Here is a 17,290-nt window from a genome sequence, read left to right as displayed (position 1 = left end):
ACATGGTATAAGGGCTTCATCATTAGTGCCAAGTGTGGGATAAACACTCTCCAGTAGCCTAAAGGACCCAAAAACTCTTGCAATAGTGTGACAGTTCTGGGGGTAGGAAAAGCCTGAACTTCATCTATAATCACTGCTTCTGGGGTAACTTCAGTCTTACCCGACCAGACAACCCCCAGGAATTTGACTGACAAACCAGGACCCTGAAACTTGGTGCTGTTCACAGCCCACCCTTTCTCCTGTACGTGTTGCAGCAGTCTAGGTGCTGCACAATGTTTGTTGCATGCAGGACTTCTGGTAAGAAAATAAACAGTAAGCATGATATCATCAATATAATGGTACAGCTGCACCATTGGCAGGTTCTCCCATGCTGCAAATCCTGGGCTCCAAGTCCATGACAGACAGTGGGACTGTGGAGGTGCTCTCGTGGAAGGACAGTGACAGCCCAGTGCCATCCTTCCCAGGTGAAGGAAAACTGTTCCTGGCTGTCCTGTGGTATGTTTATGGAGAAGAATGCATTAGCAAGATCCACAACATAATATGTCCCTAGTTCATGACTTAGGGTATTCTTGAGGGCTGTACTAGAGGGGACAGCAGCCTGCAGAGGGGTGTGACTTACTCAGTACTCTGTAACCCACGGTCATATGCCAGCAGCCATCTAGATTTTTTACCAGCCACACCAGGGGATTAAAAGGGCTATGAGTAGGTTTTATAATGCCCACTTTTCAGTTCCTGGGAGGGGTTCTCCAATTCCTCTATGCCCTCCAGGGAATTTGTATTGCTTGGCATTAGACACGTGCTGATGCACAAGAAAAGATACAGGCAGGTGCTTACCATGTCCACTCAGAACTGCCTTTACCACACATATACTCAGTCTGAACTCACATGCAGTGGTCTGCAACCATAGGCCCCGGAGGATATCAATCTCCAAAATATATTTAAAGATTGGAGAGATGTACAGAGTATATTTCTTTGGGTATAGATGCCCTATTCCCAACGGGATTCAGGCTTGTTTAAGTCTGGTGGCCTTACCTCTGTATCCAACTATAACATTGGGGGTCCCTGAAACCGCTCAGGGTTGCCATAAGTCAGTGAACATTCAGCTCCTGTGTCTGTCAGAGCTGGCATGTGTTGAACATTCACTGGGTACCAATGAATTGATGTTTGAGCATGTGGCCTCTGGTCCCCACCTGGTGCCCCAAGGCGGGTGCCTTGACCCTCCACTCAGTAAAACTATAGCCCACTCACCTTCGTGTGTGCGTTCAGGTGAGGATGGCTCACTGTCCAGCAGGAAGTCTTGCAGGCTCACAGGCCAAGACTGTGGCTTTGTCTCCATTTCTTGATCCCCAGCTGCTGGAACCACTGCTCTGGCTTCAGTTGTTACCACAGCTCCAATAAAATTCTGTTGAACTTCCCATCCAAGTTCTCTCTGTCCGCTCCTGCCCCTCTCAAATCAATCCATATTTGGGTCCTCATGACCTTCACGGGGCCCTTTAAGCCCTTCCTCTCAGTAGGGGACTGCACTCCCTTCTGTGCCTTCAGCACTTCAGCTTCCTCCAAATCTGCCACAATATGGGTAACCTCATTTATTGGCTGCCCTACGTGAGGGGCAAGAATGGCTACTAAGGGCCCAAAGAGGGTTCAGGGAGCCATTTGCAGCACCATACCCTTATCTCCACTGTAAACAGCTCCCCGTTTGGGTCATAATTTACTGGGTTATAAATGGTATTTTTCATGCCCAAATTCTGTTAACACCTGTTAAGAGCTTGGCATGCATCTGCCATCTAGTGGGGAAGATGGTAAGTCACCGGATTGGGCTGTACAGTGAGAAGTGTGGCCATCAGCCATTTGAGTAGGGAATGGGTCCCAGGGGTCTGGTGTTCATTCTGCACTGGCTGTTGCAAGGCAGGATGAGTTGTCAGGGAAGCCAGCTTTCCCATCTCTGATTCAGACAGGAGGATACTCTCCACCTCTATGTCCCAAAGGTACAGGAGCCAGGCTGATATGGATTCTGAGGGTTTCTGCTGAGACTGGAAGCCCAAATCCACCAGCTCTGCCTGTGTCTAGGGGAACATAGAGTGCACTGTGCCCTGGAGAGCGGGCTGTACCTCTCCTGGAGGAACCTGCAGTTGCTATCTCTTTATTTACTTGACTTACAGCTGGGCAGGCTTTCAACAGAGGAGCGTTGGGGCCTCCAGCACCACCTCTACCTCCTCATTCCCCTTCAGTGTACCCTCCTCCATTTCTGGAGCTGACGGCAGCTGTTTTGCTCCACAGAGCATGTCCTCTGCTACATCCTTTACCTTCTCCACAGTGTCTCTCAGGAACACGATCTCAGTGTGGGGAAATGCAAGCTCCTGTGGCCAAGATGCTCACCGGCCCCAAACTACTTGATCTAATTGGCCTACTGCTAGGCTAGTGCTTGCGCATCCATAGGCAATGAGCTAATATTGACTGAGTCACGATCTAAAGAGCTCTGCCCCGTGCCCTGGGTGGAGGCAGAGATGGAGGAGGATTATGGACCTGGAGACAGTTGGATGCAGATGTGATTCTAGTGCTCAACCTATCACCAGGAGAATAGAGCTGGGTGTAACCCTTTTATCCCAAGAATGTTCCATTGTCATTTCTTGGTCTCACTGAATCCATAGTGAGCTTGTATGGGACTGAAACACTCAGTCAAGACAACTGGCTTAGCCAGCAGGATTCATTGTAGACCAAAGAATGGAAAAGGCTACCCTCATAGGAGGGTTACTTCAGCGGGATACCCCTATGAAGGGGAGACATTTGAGTGGCCCCCAGTGGGCATCTGATCTGAGGTGGCTTGTCTGCTACAGGACTCAACCCTGTCCCAGGACTTGAGGAAGGTGGAGCCCACAGCATAATAAGGAGCTTCTTGAAGAAAAAAGAGTGGCCATTGGGCAGTGGGAACCATGGTTTGGCTGTTTCTCACAGTATTCAAAATATCTACAGATGAGAGGAATGTGCTTCTGCAAGAGACATGAGAAATGGCAGCACAAGAACTTGAACTGTGAAGGACTGTGGATTTACTGAAGAATAAAATGGCATTGATACGAGAGGAGGCAGCTCGAGAATGCAAGCTGTAAGGTGCTGTGGAGGAAGTAAAAGATTTGTTAAAAAATCTTCCCAGGGAGGTGCCTGCCTTCCATCCCCTGTCCTTGGATCCCAGGAAGCCTGGCGTATAACTTTTCTCCCAGAAAGAATGCCCTCCCTTCCAGAAAGGATCTGCCTCCCGTCCTGGGGCTGCAGGTCCCTCTGCGCTCTCAGAGCTGGTGGGCAGCGGGAGTGTAGCGGGGGTAGTACAGCTGCCTGCAAGCTGGCTGTGCTCACTCTTGGATTCACTTTCTTCTTGGGGTTTTTGCTTTTGGAGGAACAGGGTGAGGACAGATAGAATGTAAATGGAGCAGCAGTCTGGGCAGAGCACAGTCCTTTAACTCAACATCTCTTCTGCTCAAAACCCTGAAACCTCATCCTGGCTCCGCATGCCTACAATTCCCAGAGTGAAGCAGACCCCTGAGAGCTGTAGTTCCTGCAAGAGGACAAGTGGCCAAGAGCAGGGCCTGAAGGGCAGCAGGGACACAAGGCAGGGTACGACACATGGTGCAGAGGGGCGCTGTGCACCGTTCCCAGGGGTGCCGGCACCTGCCGTGCTCCGGGCTCTCAGCCCTGCCCTGGGCTCCACACTCCCTGCGTGTCACAGACATGGAAGTAGAGGCTGTTGCCAAATTTCCCCACAAGGCTCAGGCCAGCTAGGTCCCCTCTAGGGTTTCAGGCTCAGCATTCACAGCCCCATGAGTTGAAAACCAGAGCCCAGAGTGTTCCAGAGGAGCTGCATGATAGCTATTCGGCTGGGTCTAGAGCAGAGGTGGCATCCTCTGTGGTCCTGGATTGGGTACTGACAGCAGATCCTGACCCTCTGACTGCCAGGTGTTGGGGGAAGCCACGTACCCTATTGAAACCCCACAATCTGTTTCCACAAGAACGGGCCTGGCTTCTCTGGTTTTCATTCTGCGATAGGCCCCCAGGAAGGGGGGCGGGCGATAGAGAATTGACTCCAGGTTCCAGAAAGTCCCACAGGCACCAAGGTGTGTGTGTGCAGCTCGGACATGACACAGGGCTGACTCACCAGGATGTGTTGGCTCCTCTCTCAACTACGTAAGGGTTGCCTGGTCCCTGCCTGTGCCCATTAGGGGGCACCTTGGTATTTCAGAGCAGAAACCCATGGCTGGTTTTCCCCTATAGAGGGAACTAGGCTGGGTGCCTTTAATGAATGGACTTCGTGGGTCACTGGAGGTGGGGAGCGGCACCTAAGGCTAGGCCCAGCCCATGCTCCTGAGAGTGGGCCGTCAGTGACCCCTGGGGAGAATCTGGCGAGGACGTTGCCCAAATGTTGGTTCAGCTACAGCTGCCTCCTCCCAAGAGTTCATGGGGATTCTGTTTTGGGGGCGGCCTGCCATAGTTGTGATCTGAGGAAAATACCTCAGCCCTTCCTCACACAGACATATTGATGATACTCTCGCAGTTAACAAGAAATTGAAGGTTATTAGAAAAGGCTTTCAAAATGTAGACAACACAGAGGAAGTTATTTGTCAATTCAGATTGGGTAACAAGAAATCCCCATGTAAGTAGGCCCTCCTTTCCTCCAGTGACAACCGTCCCACATCAGGCTGCCTCCCCACAGTGAGCCCAGCCTGGACACCTGCTGGTGACACCCAGGAATTAATCCATCCCCAGCACCACCACGCACCTGGGAGTAGCCTTTCCTGCAGCCCACGCTGGGTTTGAGGCAGGGTGTGCCCTCAGAGCTGTGTCCCCCTCTGCGTGCCCCTGCCTGCACCCATTAGGGGGCACCTTGGCATTTCAGATCAGAAACCCATGGCTGGTTTTGCCCCTAAGGAGGGAAGTAGGCCTGGTGCCTGATGTTCACTGGTAGGAGAATCCAGATAGCAGATTCAAATCCCTCCAAATGTATCTACATATTTAACTTTATTTTGGTAAAATATTAAGAGAGGTTTAGGTGAGTGGAGAGTTTACGATATGATTCCAAAATTTACATGAAAGGGCAAGTGGGTTTCCATGGAGGAAAGTCAGCCCATGCCCGCTCAGACATCTCTGAATTTCTAATCCGCAGAACCTGTGAGCATATGGAATTGTTGTGTTTTTTGTCCTTAGGACTGGGATGGTTCAATACACAGAGCAGATAACTGGAATGTCCCTCATTCGCAAAGGACACTAGCCTGCTTTCACAACCGTCTTCCAGATCCTTCTATTCCTTGGGTGACTTCAGTGTCCCCACAGATAAACTTTACAGCACTCTTGTCTCCACCTGCTCACACTCAGTGATGTCCGTATGTAGGCCCCCTCAGCTGCCCTCTGTCAGTTTACCAAAGGGCTGGGTTTCCTTGAAATTGTAAAGACCCTGGGAGGGTTTGGGATAAGGGACAAATAGAGGCCTCATCTGACCAGCCCTTCAAACTCCTGCCTGGGGTTGCCCACAGGGAGAACACTGAGCAGAGCTGCAGGTCACAAGGTCACCATGGCAACCTGTTGTCCATCATAATGGACATACCTCAGCAGGGTGGGGTGAAGGTGCATAAGTAGTGGGGCCATCACCCCACAGCCAACCACTTGCTACTTGGACCCACAGGGCAGGTATCAGGTGGCTGCTTGCAGGTGCAAGGTATATTGATCAGAGCGTGAGTAGAGCTGAGGTTGGGAGTGCCGAGGACCCTGAGCACGGGAGGAAGCAGAGGAGGTGTTGGCTTGAGGTGGCCTGAAGTTTATGGGCCCCAGGATGCTGGGACCCATGTTTGTCATCCTCCTGCTGCTGCTGCTGCCATCTCTGCTCCTGACCACCCGGAGCACCCTCCACCGCTACCTCACCCAGGACCAAGGTCACCACCCCAGCTCCAGGCTCCAGGAGAGCCCAGCAGATGGGGAATCCTGCTGGAGCACTGACGACCTGTACTTCGTCTTGGACTCGTGAGTGGCCCTCCTGCTCTAGTCAGTGCCATAGAACAGTGCTGTCCCTGGGGTCAGTACGGGGCCCCAGGCTCTGAGAGAGGGAAGCAGGGACTGTCCTGGTCACATTCATGGAACAGACTCTCTGTGGCCTCCCTGTTCCTGGGGCAGAAAGAATGCCCCAGGCATTTGTTCCCTGGGACTTTTTCTCCTGAAAAGGATTAAAGGCCCCCATCTGGTTTCTAGATGACTCAGTCCCTCCGACCACATGGCCCAGATCTGTGACCTGCAGGCCCCTTAATCAGCTGGTGAGGAAATTACTGGGAGCAAACTTCTCAGCAGTTAGCGCCCTCTGGCTTTGGCTTTTGGTTTTTGTCTGTTGGCATGTTTTGTTTTATTTTGTTTTTCACACCGATGACTATTGTGTAAATGGGCCCCAGGGAGATGGCCAGGTGGCTTTTGGGCATCCCCAGTGTCACTACTTAGAAAGCCCTTGGCTTTCTTGCTGCCAGTGCTTTGCTTCTTTCTCGGACACCTTGGAGACCCAAGTTGCAGTGTGTGTGTGCACTTCCAGGACACTTTGGTTTGTCCAGAGCCCGGGGGAGCTAGGCTGTGGGTTAGGCCCCTGCAAGCCCTCAAAGAAGGAAGGGGTTTGGGGGTCTCAGTCTTTGGGGGAGGTGACCTTGATTCCATTTTCACCTCCTGTGTGGGCTGGGAATAAATGCTACTTATTCAGTGTTGACAGTGGTATGACTGTCAATATATTTAAAGGAGTCTCTGGTGTCCAAGGGCTTTCTTGGCCTTTCTGTTGTCTTTAAAACCATCCCTGGAGGGAGAGCAGGGTAGGCATGTGATGTGCAGTCTCCTGAAAAGGAGGGCAGCTCCTGGAGGCTGGAGGGGCTGCAGGACCCAGGATCCCTGAGCTGCCTCATTCCATCCCCAGGGGGGACTGCCTCTGACTCCCCCTAGTCTCCATGGAGACTGGTGATAGGGGGATGCAAGCCCAGCTGAACCCGCAGAGCTGGGAGCCTCCCCTGCCAAGGAGGAAAGGTCCCTCCTCACTGTCTCGGGGAAGGACTCTGCGTTGCCCTGGGCAGCTCTTGCCTCACTGATCCTCAGCACAGCCCAGGGGGCTAGTGGTTCCCACCTTGGGCTTGGGTTGGGGTCTGAATGGTCCTGGGGGACTGAGAGCCTCCTTGGGTCAGTCTTCCCAGAGAGGGCCAGTGAGTCTGAAAGGTCCTCTCAGCTGCCATCCTGTTCTAGTGCCCCTGCCCACACCCTGCTCTCTGCTGGTGGGCCTGCTCAGGCACATCTAGGCCCTGGGATGAATGGGGAAGGGCTCAGGGTGCAGGAGGGGCATGTGTAATAATAATAATTGGGCGTTACGTGCCAGGCAACGTGCCCTCCCATGTAGGCCTCCCAAACCTTAAGGCAATGGATCTTTCCTTATTTTGGGATGACAGAACTGAGGCTGGGGTGCAAGTGATTTACTCAGTGTCAGCCAAGCTAATTTGCTTCCAAACGTTAGACGGTGGGAAGATACTCCCCTCTCCCCCCCCAAGGAAGTGTGACATGGGCGTGTGAGAAAGGTACTAGAGAAACAGGTTTTGAGCCAGGACCTCCCCACTCCTGCCCCTTTCTTCCCACTGCCTCCTTTGGCTTCTTAAATGCTGACAGGCAGCCCTCGCCCCTCCGACCACAGCTGGCTCTCCCGGCAGCTCAGGGTGAGGAGTACAGGCCTTGCCCTGAGAGTGGAGAAGGAAGGAGAGGAAGGGGAGCCACTGAAGTCCCTTGTACCCCACTCAGGCTCCAGGACAGGCTGTGCCACCAGACTGTGCTCCCTACCCCCCACCATGGCTGTCGCCTTGACACTTGCCGTTTTGGTTGGCCAGGACTAAATCCTGCCAGATTGTGCAAATGGGAGGAGGAGCTGAGGGTGCCCAAGAAAGCATTAACACACCCACTTCCCAGCCCTGGGCCACCAGTGGGGAATGTGCCTAGAGTGTAGCTGCAGCCACCAGGCAAGATCTGAAACCACGGCAACCTCAGCCCCAGGGCCTGGAGCTGCGCACCCCCAGACGGGGCCCGCTGGGTGACAAGTGCTTGGAGAGAGAGAACATCCTCCCTCCTGGGGCTGCTCCCTGCCCTTCCTGGGGAACAGGCAGTGGGAGGCAGCCCCAGCCCTACAGTCAGGCAGACTCCATTCACCGGTCAGGGAGCCTTGGGCCAGTTGCTTCATCTCTCTGTGCCTCAGTGTCCCAATCTGTACAGTCGGGGTCTTCATAGCCATCTCACTGTGTTGTGATGAAGGTGAAGGGGAACTTGTAGGTAGTTTGCTCAGCACAACATCAGATATAGTCACGGAATATAAGTATAAAGTGAACTGCCTGTTAAGCCAAAATCACACCTTCTGGGTTCTCCCTGCCCCACAGGGGCCACTGACCCAGCCCAGATTCCCTGACTCAGCTTTCTTCCCATGTGCCCTCTGAGTGTGGGGGATGTGTGAGCCTAATGTCTCTGCTGGGAGCCCTCCTGAGGTTCTCTGGGCGCCGTCACCATGTGATGAGTAGTCCTATTCATTCATTCTAGGCTGGAGGTAGTCGAGTAGGATCCCAAGGTGGGTGTGCCCAGTGAGAGGATAATGGAGAGGCAGAATCCAGGGGAGCACCCACACGTGTGACAAAGGTGGAGGAAGAGGGGATGGCCTAGCGGGGAGAGCAGAGCTTCAAGATCCGTCCACTGCAGACATGGAGCCTGTGCAGGATGCTTATTAACCAGCACCTTGGCACCAACCCCTGTGTGACAAAATGGGCAGAAGTAGGATTAGGTGGAGCTTCCATGCCGGTCTGACAGCCTCAGCTGGCACTCAGGGTTTTCCCAAGTTGGACCAGATGTTAGGACCATCCGTCACTGCATGTGGCTACCTTGGGAAAGGCAAAGGGAGAGGTTCTCAGGGAGGATGACAGCTGAATGGGCGTCCTCAGTGACGCATCCGGACTCAGCATGTGTGTGTCCTGCACAGCTTCCTCGCGAGTTCAGGTGAACGGAAGAGTAGAGCTGTGCAGGCCTGGCTGTTGATCTGTGCTCCCCTTTGGATGGGCCGTTCCGTGTATTTTGTTTTTTCCTTCTCAGGGCCCTTCACACCTGTTCCTCACGGAGCTAGCCATGGCTTGTGTGCTTTCTCAGGGACAGGGGCTTCTGAGACTTGTATTAACAATAACTCCACATTCACCCCTCCCCAACTCCTGGCAACCTCCTATTTTCTGTATCTATGGATTTGCCTGTCCTGGACACTTCATGTAAATGGAATCATACGACAGTTGGCATTTTGTGTTTGCCTTATTGTGTGTTGTAGCATGTATCAGATTTAAGCCTCTGTTTGTTCAGTGTTTCTTTGTGCAATCGAAGGCTTAGAGCTTCCAAGTCTGCCATTTTCACACTTCATGCCACTAGTTTGTCTGTAATTTCATTTTTAAATTTATCAAGGAAATGCTTGAACATTAATTTAAGATGGAACACTATTACAAATACACACACACACACACACACAAAAAAAAAACAAACCTTGAGGCTCTTGCCCCATACCACCCCACTTCTGATCCTATTCTTCAGAGACAGCCATGTGCAAGTATTCCAGATTGTATTTTCTACACATTGTGACCATGTATCTAATACTATGTTCATACGCTAAAACATGTTTATACTTTTTGGTGTTTCTTGCTGCTTGAGGTTACATATTCTCTCTTAACTTCTTAGTGTGGAAGAAGACAATTTAGCTTAGTTACATCTCAGCTCCCTTATATGATTCTGCTCTATGCATCCATTCTCCCAGAATAGTTATATCACTAGGACGTTTGGCCTCAAGGTTTAATAGTGGGGCTGTGTATTGATGCCCATCTCTCCATTCTCATTGACGAGTGGGGCACTAAATCATGACTGGAGCCCTGAGTGCCAGAAGCCCACGTGTCTGCCCTGTTCCCTACTGCTTCCTTGCTGGGGACTGTAGGTCCCTGTGGTTGCCTACGAGCTCTCACATTCTTGTGTTATGGAATCAAGGGTTTCCTTCAAAATTACATCAATTAACAACTATCCCAGAGTAGATAGTGGGTTGAAGACTCTTGTTTCCTATAAATTGTCTTTGGAGTGTCCTTTTCATTCAATGGGAAAGCAGAGGAGAGAGATAATGGGGAGGAAAAGAGAAAGTGCTGCCATCATTAGTTAGGAATGGAGTTGTCCTGCACTTCAGTGTGGGTCTGAGAGAAAATCTCTAAGTAGGTGGACAAAGTCTGCTGCTTTGCTACCCAGCAGTTGTCTGCCTCAGTGTCACCCTGACCTGCCAAGTGCGATGGGTAGAGTGTGGGCTTTGCAGCCAGAGCTGGGTTCACATCCATGCTAGCTATTGAAATTGTGTCACATTCTATGACCTGTGGAATCCTGTTTTCTCATCTGAAAAGTGGGAATAATTGTACTATCATAGGGTTGTTCTGGAATCAGAAATCATGTACGTAAAGTGCCTGATAGACACGTTCTCCCTGGATAATCTTGATATTGGGGTCATCTGTCCTTAGTTTCCTCACTGTTTGCTGACGGTTTTAGATGTAGCCTTGTAGGCAGGAATGGTGGGGAGGAAGAGCGGAGAGCCATGACCCACCTCCGTGTTCGAGGGCTGGAAGAGGAGCAGAGAGCTGGGAATGGTGATTCCCAAGGGAAAATGGGGGACCAGGAGAGACAGCATATCAGAATTTCGGGAGGCTTTACAGACCAATGCATCCTACCTCATTTCCTAACATTCCCATGTAGCATGATCAACCATCCGTGTCTGCCACCGAAAGCCCCTCATCGGAGAAGTCCCCCATCCCCTACCACACAGGTCTAATGAGTCAGTTGCTGCCACTCACACTGACTAAAGTCACCACGAAGGTAACCCGCTGACCTCACTCCAGGAGCTGTGCTGGCTTTAGCTATTTCAGGAGCTGGGGGCTGTCGTGGAGGAGCTTGCTAAGGGCCTGCAGGAAGGCAGGGAAGGCAGAAACCATGCTCACGTGATACATGCACCTCCATCTCTGACTCATGTCTTCTTCTTTTTCAGATCACGCAGTGTAAATGACAACTGGGAGTTCACACAGAGCTTTGTGCAGGATTTGGTGAACAGATTTAAAAAGTATGGCTTTTCAGCTCTGTGTTGCAGGGCGTTTTCCTCTCTAACTGAGTACATTGGTATTTAGATGCAGTGTACATGGGACTGCCTCAGGTTGCAAAGCTCAGGGCAGTGTTCTGAAGCAGGAGAGAAGGACAGATCCCATTTGTTTTCTAAGATCTCTGCAGCCTTGCTTGGCTCCTTCCTGGGAGTCAGGCCTTGTTTTCAGGGGCACAGTCTTCCCTGGAGGACCTCATAGATTAGGAACTAGGCAAACTACTTAACACTGTAACTAAACATCTGGATGTGGAAATTTTATCTAGATCTTGAAGGATGAGAAATACAGGGTAACAAGAACCATGAAGGTCATTTGAGCAGTAAGAGGTCTGTTTGGCTGAACATGATTAACATGGGAAGGCTGGGCGATGAAGCGAGAGGTCAACTTGTGACCAAGGCAAAAGAGGCCAATAATGCCAGGAAGCAGGGCTTGGATTTCCTGCTGTGAGCCATAGGGAGCTCTGGATGATGCGTGATCAGAGACGCTGGTGGGACTCCAGAAAGGCAGGACTCCAGCTGTACTCCAGGCAGAGAAGTCTCATAATTGTGGGCAAGAGCCAGGACCAGTGGGGAGCTCATATAGGGACCTGTGGGAACAATGTAACTAAAGGATAATGAGGGCCAGGCGATCAGAAGAGAGGGGCCAGAAGGTGAAAAGGGAGAGGAGAATATGAATGGCTGATGAGGGAGGATAATTTCTTTGAGATGAGGGGGAGAGAGTTGGGGAAGATGGTCCAGGGAGGAGGAGAAGTGAAAGTACCAAGAATTTGACAGGAGAGGAGAGGCCAGCTTGGGAGGGCCCTCGTGGAAGAGTATGAAGCTGTCTATCTCCTTGTGCATGCAGCAGCCCTGTGTGCATGTGTGTGTGAGAGAGAGAGAGAGAGAGAGAGAGAGAGAGAGAGGCAGAGAGAGTAAACAAGACTTTTGGGATTTGGGTCTACAGGGTGCTATGCCGCACTCTGACAAGAGGGCTGCACGCCTTCCAGGCCTCATAATCCTTCACTAAAGTGATGAGAACTTCTGGAGTCCAGGAAATAGACTCCACACTAAAAGAGACAGAATGGAGAACAGGGAGCTTGGTGGGCACCCCCTCCCTGTTGCATATCAGCATCACTTTCAGCCTGTGTGTATAGGTGCTCACAAGCCCATGTTTCCTCCCAAGCCCCAAACAGCGTATGTCGTTCATTACCTACTCGACACACGGCCGCATCAACATGAAGCTGACCTCGAACAGGTAAGTGTTTCATTGATCCCCCAGAGCCGACCCAGCAATCAGGCCACAGGGAGGGCCAGGGAGCAGAGGGGGCCCCTGAGCCCACACTGAGGAACCCACTGGTGTGCAGGCACGGCTGCCCTGGACCCTCCCCTCACTGCCCTCCGTGACCTTCAGCCCTGGCCCCCTGGGCCCCACTGCCACTTCTGCACTGGCACTGGCTGGATCCTGTGCTAGTAGACAGACTCCTCCCCTCAGAGCCCATCCTGCCACCTGACCCTAGTCCTTCCCTCCATGCTCTATGCTTTCCCTAGAACAGGCTGACTGTGAAGATTCCCTGATCAGGTGGAGCAGATGTGGGGGGCCTTTTAGGACAGAGCCTGGCACCTGCTGTTGTTTGTCAGTTTCTGTCCTGGGCCGCTGGGGAAAGAGGGAGACAATCAGAAGCAGGGAGGAAGGGATGGGTATCATCCAAGTGTGGGTGCTTCAGGAGGGGAGCACATTCCCAGAGAGTCTGGTCAGGTGAGCCCAGGAGTGGGTCCTGAACACCAGGCTGGGACAGGGTGCTGGAGGAAGGCCCCGTGGGCCTGCATCCCAGGAGGGTCTAGGTGGGAGGTGGGACGTTATGGAGCTTCTGAGTAGCAGGGAGGTTAAGATTCTCATGGAGGAAAATGACTGGAACCCCCCTGAGAGTGGGAGGAGCACCAGACAGCGCCTGAGGACCCTGCACTGGAGGGTCCCAGGGCCTGTGGACAGCAGGGGCCAGGGTGAGCACGGTGACCTTGCCAAGCTCTGCCTTAAGTGTGCGCGTACAGTGTGCCCTCAGCAGGGCCCCCGGGGGGCGGTCGTGCTGCCAGTCACACTGTGATGGAATCGCAGCTGGGATCTCCCCGTACTCACCATGGACAGTCAGGGTGGACCCCTGGGGAGGCCCCCAGTTCTCCACGGCTTAGAGCTGGGCACGGAGAAGGCCAGGCCTCACCTACGGGCCTGGAAAGCAGTGTCCCCTCGCCACCCTGCTCACCTGATACGGGCTGAGAAGGTGGGAAGCAGGCCAGCCAATGCCAAAGGCACAGGACAGAGGGCCGGGGCAGGGCTCCTTGGCTTGGCCGTCTCCCGTCCAGGCAGGGCTGCATGCAGTGCAGATGGACAAGGACAGCCTGGGGCTGGTTGTAATAGGCAACTCCTCATTCCATCTCCCACCTCCTCTGACTTTTTTTTTTTTTTCCAGAAAAAAAATAAACAATGCGCTTGTTGAATTGCTCAATGTACGACCTTCCGGAGGCATAAATATGCAGCACGGATTGGAAAAGGTACAGAACCTAGATTTCTGAGATGTGGTTGTGCTTTATCAAGTTCTCAGAGGATCATCATTGGGTCATCTCACTGTACCCCCAAAACACTTTTTCCTTCATTTTGTTGCAGGCCAATGAGCAGATCGAAAGAACACGAGCTGCAGGTAAGTGAGCTGCTTCCTGCCTTCTTGGCGATGGTGTCCGGGGAAAGAGCCAGGCCTGGGCCTCAGTGAGGTCGGTGCAGACCGTCCCTGGCCGCATCCAAGCTCTGACTCGTGGAGCCAGCTGCGTGCCCTCTCTGAGCGGCAGCCTCCTGCTCTGAGTAGTGGGGATGAAAACCACCCCGTGATGTCCCGCTGCACAGCAAAGGGTCGCGTGTGCGACTTCGCGGTTCCTAGGAAATCTGAGGCACTGGCCCTGGAGCTGGGCTGCCTGAAGAAGAAAGGGGGAAACCCAGCTGGTCCTAGGCCAGTGGGGCCTCCGTGTAAGAAGGAAGCCTGACCTTCCCCCTTGCTGAGCACACATTCCTCCCTGACTCCTTCTCCCTTCAGCTCCTTCCCTTGGGTTGATGCTCCTGCTCTGTGTCTCCCGTAGTGTAAAAGTCTTGTGCTTGCCAGAAACATCTGCATCTTGGCTGTAGGGTCTAGGAAAGATGTGGGGCCCAGGGAGAGGCATTGAGCTGGGGAGGGGGTCTACTGCTCACCTGCCTCTGACCTCAAGCCCTGAGGCTGGGTCTACAAGTGCCCGTGGGAGAGCTGTGCGTGAGGTCCTGAGCTGGAACAGGCCTGCATGGACCTGCGGGAGTCTTGCACAGTAGGTGTGCCCACTCCTGCTTTTGCTCATCTGGAAGGCTGATGCTTATCCTGTGAAATTGCTGGACTTGCCTTTCAGGGCAAAGGTTGTACTGTCTGGTAGAAGTGACAGTTCTGTAGGAAGAACCCTAAGCTGGGCCTAGTCTCCTCATCTGCAAAGTGGGTCCTGGGCTAGGGGCCCTTCTTGTTGCATGATAAGCTGCAAAGCCTTCCAGGCATGTGGGAGGCAGGTGCTCAGGTCGGGGTGGCCTTTCCCCAGGAGGGTGAGGTGTGGCGAGCAGTGCTCGGGTCCTGGAAGCCTGTGACAGTTGCTCTCATAGACCCAGACATGCCCTGCCTCTCCCACAGGAGCGAAGGTACCCAGCCTCATCATCGTGCTGACAGGTGAACAACTGCTGCCAGAATCATTTGCAGAGACACAGGTTGAAGTGAGTCAAGCCCATCGTTACCAGCCTTTTGGTCCACATATTTGGACCAAATTTATTATACCCAACACTTCCTCTTTCTCAGGCTGCAAAATCCAAGCAGTTGGGGGCAACTCTGTATTTCGTGGGTGTGCAAAATTATCAGCTATCCCAGGTAATTCTGAGCAGGTAACGAGGGGTCACTTGTGAGTCTAGCTGGGGAAAGCTTCAAAGATGGCTCTCTCAGGGTCACCCAGAGGATGGGCCTGTACCCACCAAAATGTGCCTGGGGAGTGGGGTCGGGGCCCTCTCCACTTAGACTGGGCCCAGGGAGTTGAACGATGTGCAAGGTGGCCGTTCAGAATGAATAACAAGTGTTGTGTAAGACCTGCACAGCAGAGGCAAGGGTGGAAGAGCTTTCCCTTCCCTGAGGGTGGGCTGCTGGTGGATGCCAGGGTCTAGCCCCCGGTGTCTGTCTCCTGGGATGGGGACCTCTGGGTCATCACCCCTGGCTGTGGGCTCAGGTCATCTCCTCTCCCTTTCAGCTGTTGGAAATTGCTGGTGAAGAGGATCATCTGTTTCAAGTGGACAGTGGATACCCTGGACTGGAAGACATCATTGACTCAGTGAGTGAGGGTGGATGAAGGGGGCTGCACGCCATGCCCCCGCCGTTCACTCCCATGACCCTACCACTCCCCTCACTCTATTTCAGCTCATAGCAAGGTCATGTGTGCAGATTACGTCTGTGGATTTCTCCGCTATCTGCAACAGAGGTAATTACTGGAGTCACTGTTGTAAACACAGAAGTGCGTGTGTGTGTGTTTTGTGAATGTGCCATGTGTGTGGTGGGAGTGGTGTACGTGGTTCCAGTTTGTGCGGTGTGTTTGAGTGTACTGTGTGTGTGTGTGTGTGTGTTGAGTGTGGTGTGAATGTGTGTAATATGCTGTGTGTGTGTGAATGTGCTGTCTGTGGGGGGATTGTGGTTTGGAATGTGCATTGGGTCCATAGAACGTTTGTGTCAGGTACGTATGTAAGTGTGTGTGAGGTATGGTGCCTGGGGTGTGCTGGGGGTGGGCATGTGACGGCATCTTTGCTCAGGTTTGTAATGGGCTCCCTATCACTTTAACAATGGCTGGGTGACCGTACTGCAAAATGACTGCCACATAAGTTTAGTGTAATTACTTTCTTTAATCTCACAACCAAAAGATTAATTAGGAAATATAAAAAACTGTTTTAAAAAACCTAAATGACACTACCAAATGGGACCCAACCACATATAACCAGGACAATACGTCAAACTATTTAGAAACCACCCCAGAAATCCAAGTCTGATTAGTATTTGAAATGTAATTTGAGTGGGTAAGGGACCTCTGGGATGATGGCTTCCAACGGAGCCAGCTGTTGGGGACAGCTGTCTGACTCCCCATCATCGTGCTGGAACAGGCCTGCATGGACCTGCGGGAGTCTTGCAGAGTAGGTGTGCCCACTCCTGCTTTTGCTCATCTGGAAGGCTGATGCTTATCCTGTGAAATTGCTGGACTTGCCTTTCAGGGCAAAGGTGTACCATCTGGTAGAAGTGACAGTTCTGTAGGAAGAACCCAAAGCTTGCCAAAGTGTGGAGGTGGCCTAGCAACCCCACACATGGGGGCCCTCCCTGCTCCTCCTGGGTTAAGCGCCCATCTGTGCAGCCAGTTTGACATCTTCATTTCTGTGATTATGTCTGCTGGACACACAGGCCATGGCATCTGACTAACATGACAAGCCACAATTGTCAGTGACCAGTGAGGGTGCCAGTCACCATTCATCCCCCATGGCAGCCAAGATGAAGTGACAGGTGCCTGCCACATGCCCTCTACCAGTGGGCCCAGAGTTTTGGCTCTGATCTGTTATACTGCTGCCTTCTTGTCAAAGGCCACTACACAGAGTGACAGTCACTTGAAAGTACAAAGCAGAAACGTGGCCCCCCAAAGGAAGTAGAAGAACCCGTTTCAACAGGCTGCCCTGAGGAAGCAGGCAGGGGCTGGGCATGAGTCTCAAGGGCTCCTCCCTGCCCCTAAGCCTGTGCCCCAGCCTGTCACAGGTACAAGTGCTCAGAAAGGGGACTTACCCACCCCAGGCTGACCACGGAATCTGAGGTCACTGGCTGACACCCTGCAAGGCAAGCACCCCTCTGCTCTAAACCTCATTTGCTGCAGAGGTGGGGTTGGGCAGCTAGGCTACTGTAAGCCCTGCCTCAGTTTCCCACCCATCCTCTGAGGCCCACCGCACAGGAGTCTCACCCTCAAAGCTGCTCCTGGTGGGCCGCCCCCTCTGCCTCCCTCTGCCTTTGGTCTCTGCCTCTCATTAGGCACTTATCATCCAAGCTGCACAATGACTTCTGCTGGGCTCGGTCC

The 17,290-nt window shown here is 52.6% G+C and overlaps 1 protein-coding gene across 1 annotated transcript in view; it reads left to right on the top strand.

Moving 5' to 3' along the window:
- Positions 1-17,290, top strand: part of LOC140846755 (anthrax toxin receptor-like) — a 45,330-nt gene that overhangs the window by 10,342 nt on the left and 17,698 nt on the right. The window contains exons 2-10 of the mRNA XM_073224436.1: positions 5,812-6,000; positions 11,069-11,140; positions 12,336-12,407; positions 13,618-13,699; positions 13,812-13,845; positions 14,842-14,921; positions 15,004-15,072; positions 15,443-15,523; positions 15,610-15,670. Of these exons, the coding sequence (XP_073080537.1) occupies positions 5,813-6,000; positions 11,069-11,140; positions 12,336-12,407; positions 13,618-13,699; positions 13,812-13,845; positions 14,842-14,921; positions 15,004-15,072; positions 15,443-15,523; positions 15,610-15,670 (739 nt within the window). The 5' untranslated portion in view covers position 5,812. The remainder of the gene's footprint in view (positions 1-5,811; positions 6,001-11,068; positions 11,141-12,335; positions 12,408-13,617; positions 13,700-13,811; positions 13,846-14,841; positions 14,922-15,003; positions 15,073-15,442; positions 15,524-15,609; positions 15,671-17,290) is intronic.

This window comes from Manis javanica, chromosome 16 (assembly GCF_040802235.1).
Source record: "Manis javanica isolate MJ-LG chromosome 16, MJ_LKY, whole genome shotgun sequence".
Lineage (NCBI taxonomy): Eukaryota > Metazoa > Chordata > Mammalia > Pholidota > Manidae > Manis > Manis javanica.
This window is presented reverse-complemented; position numbering and strand designations above follow the sequence as displayed.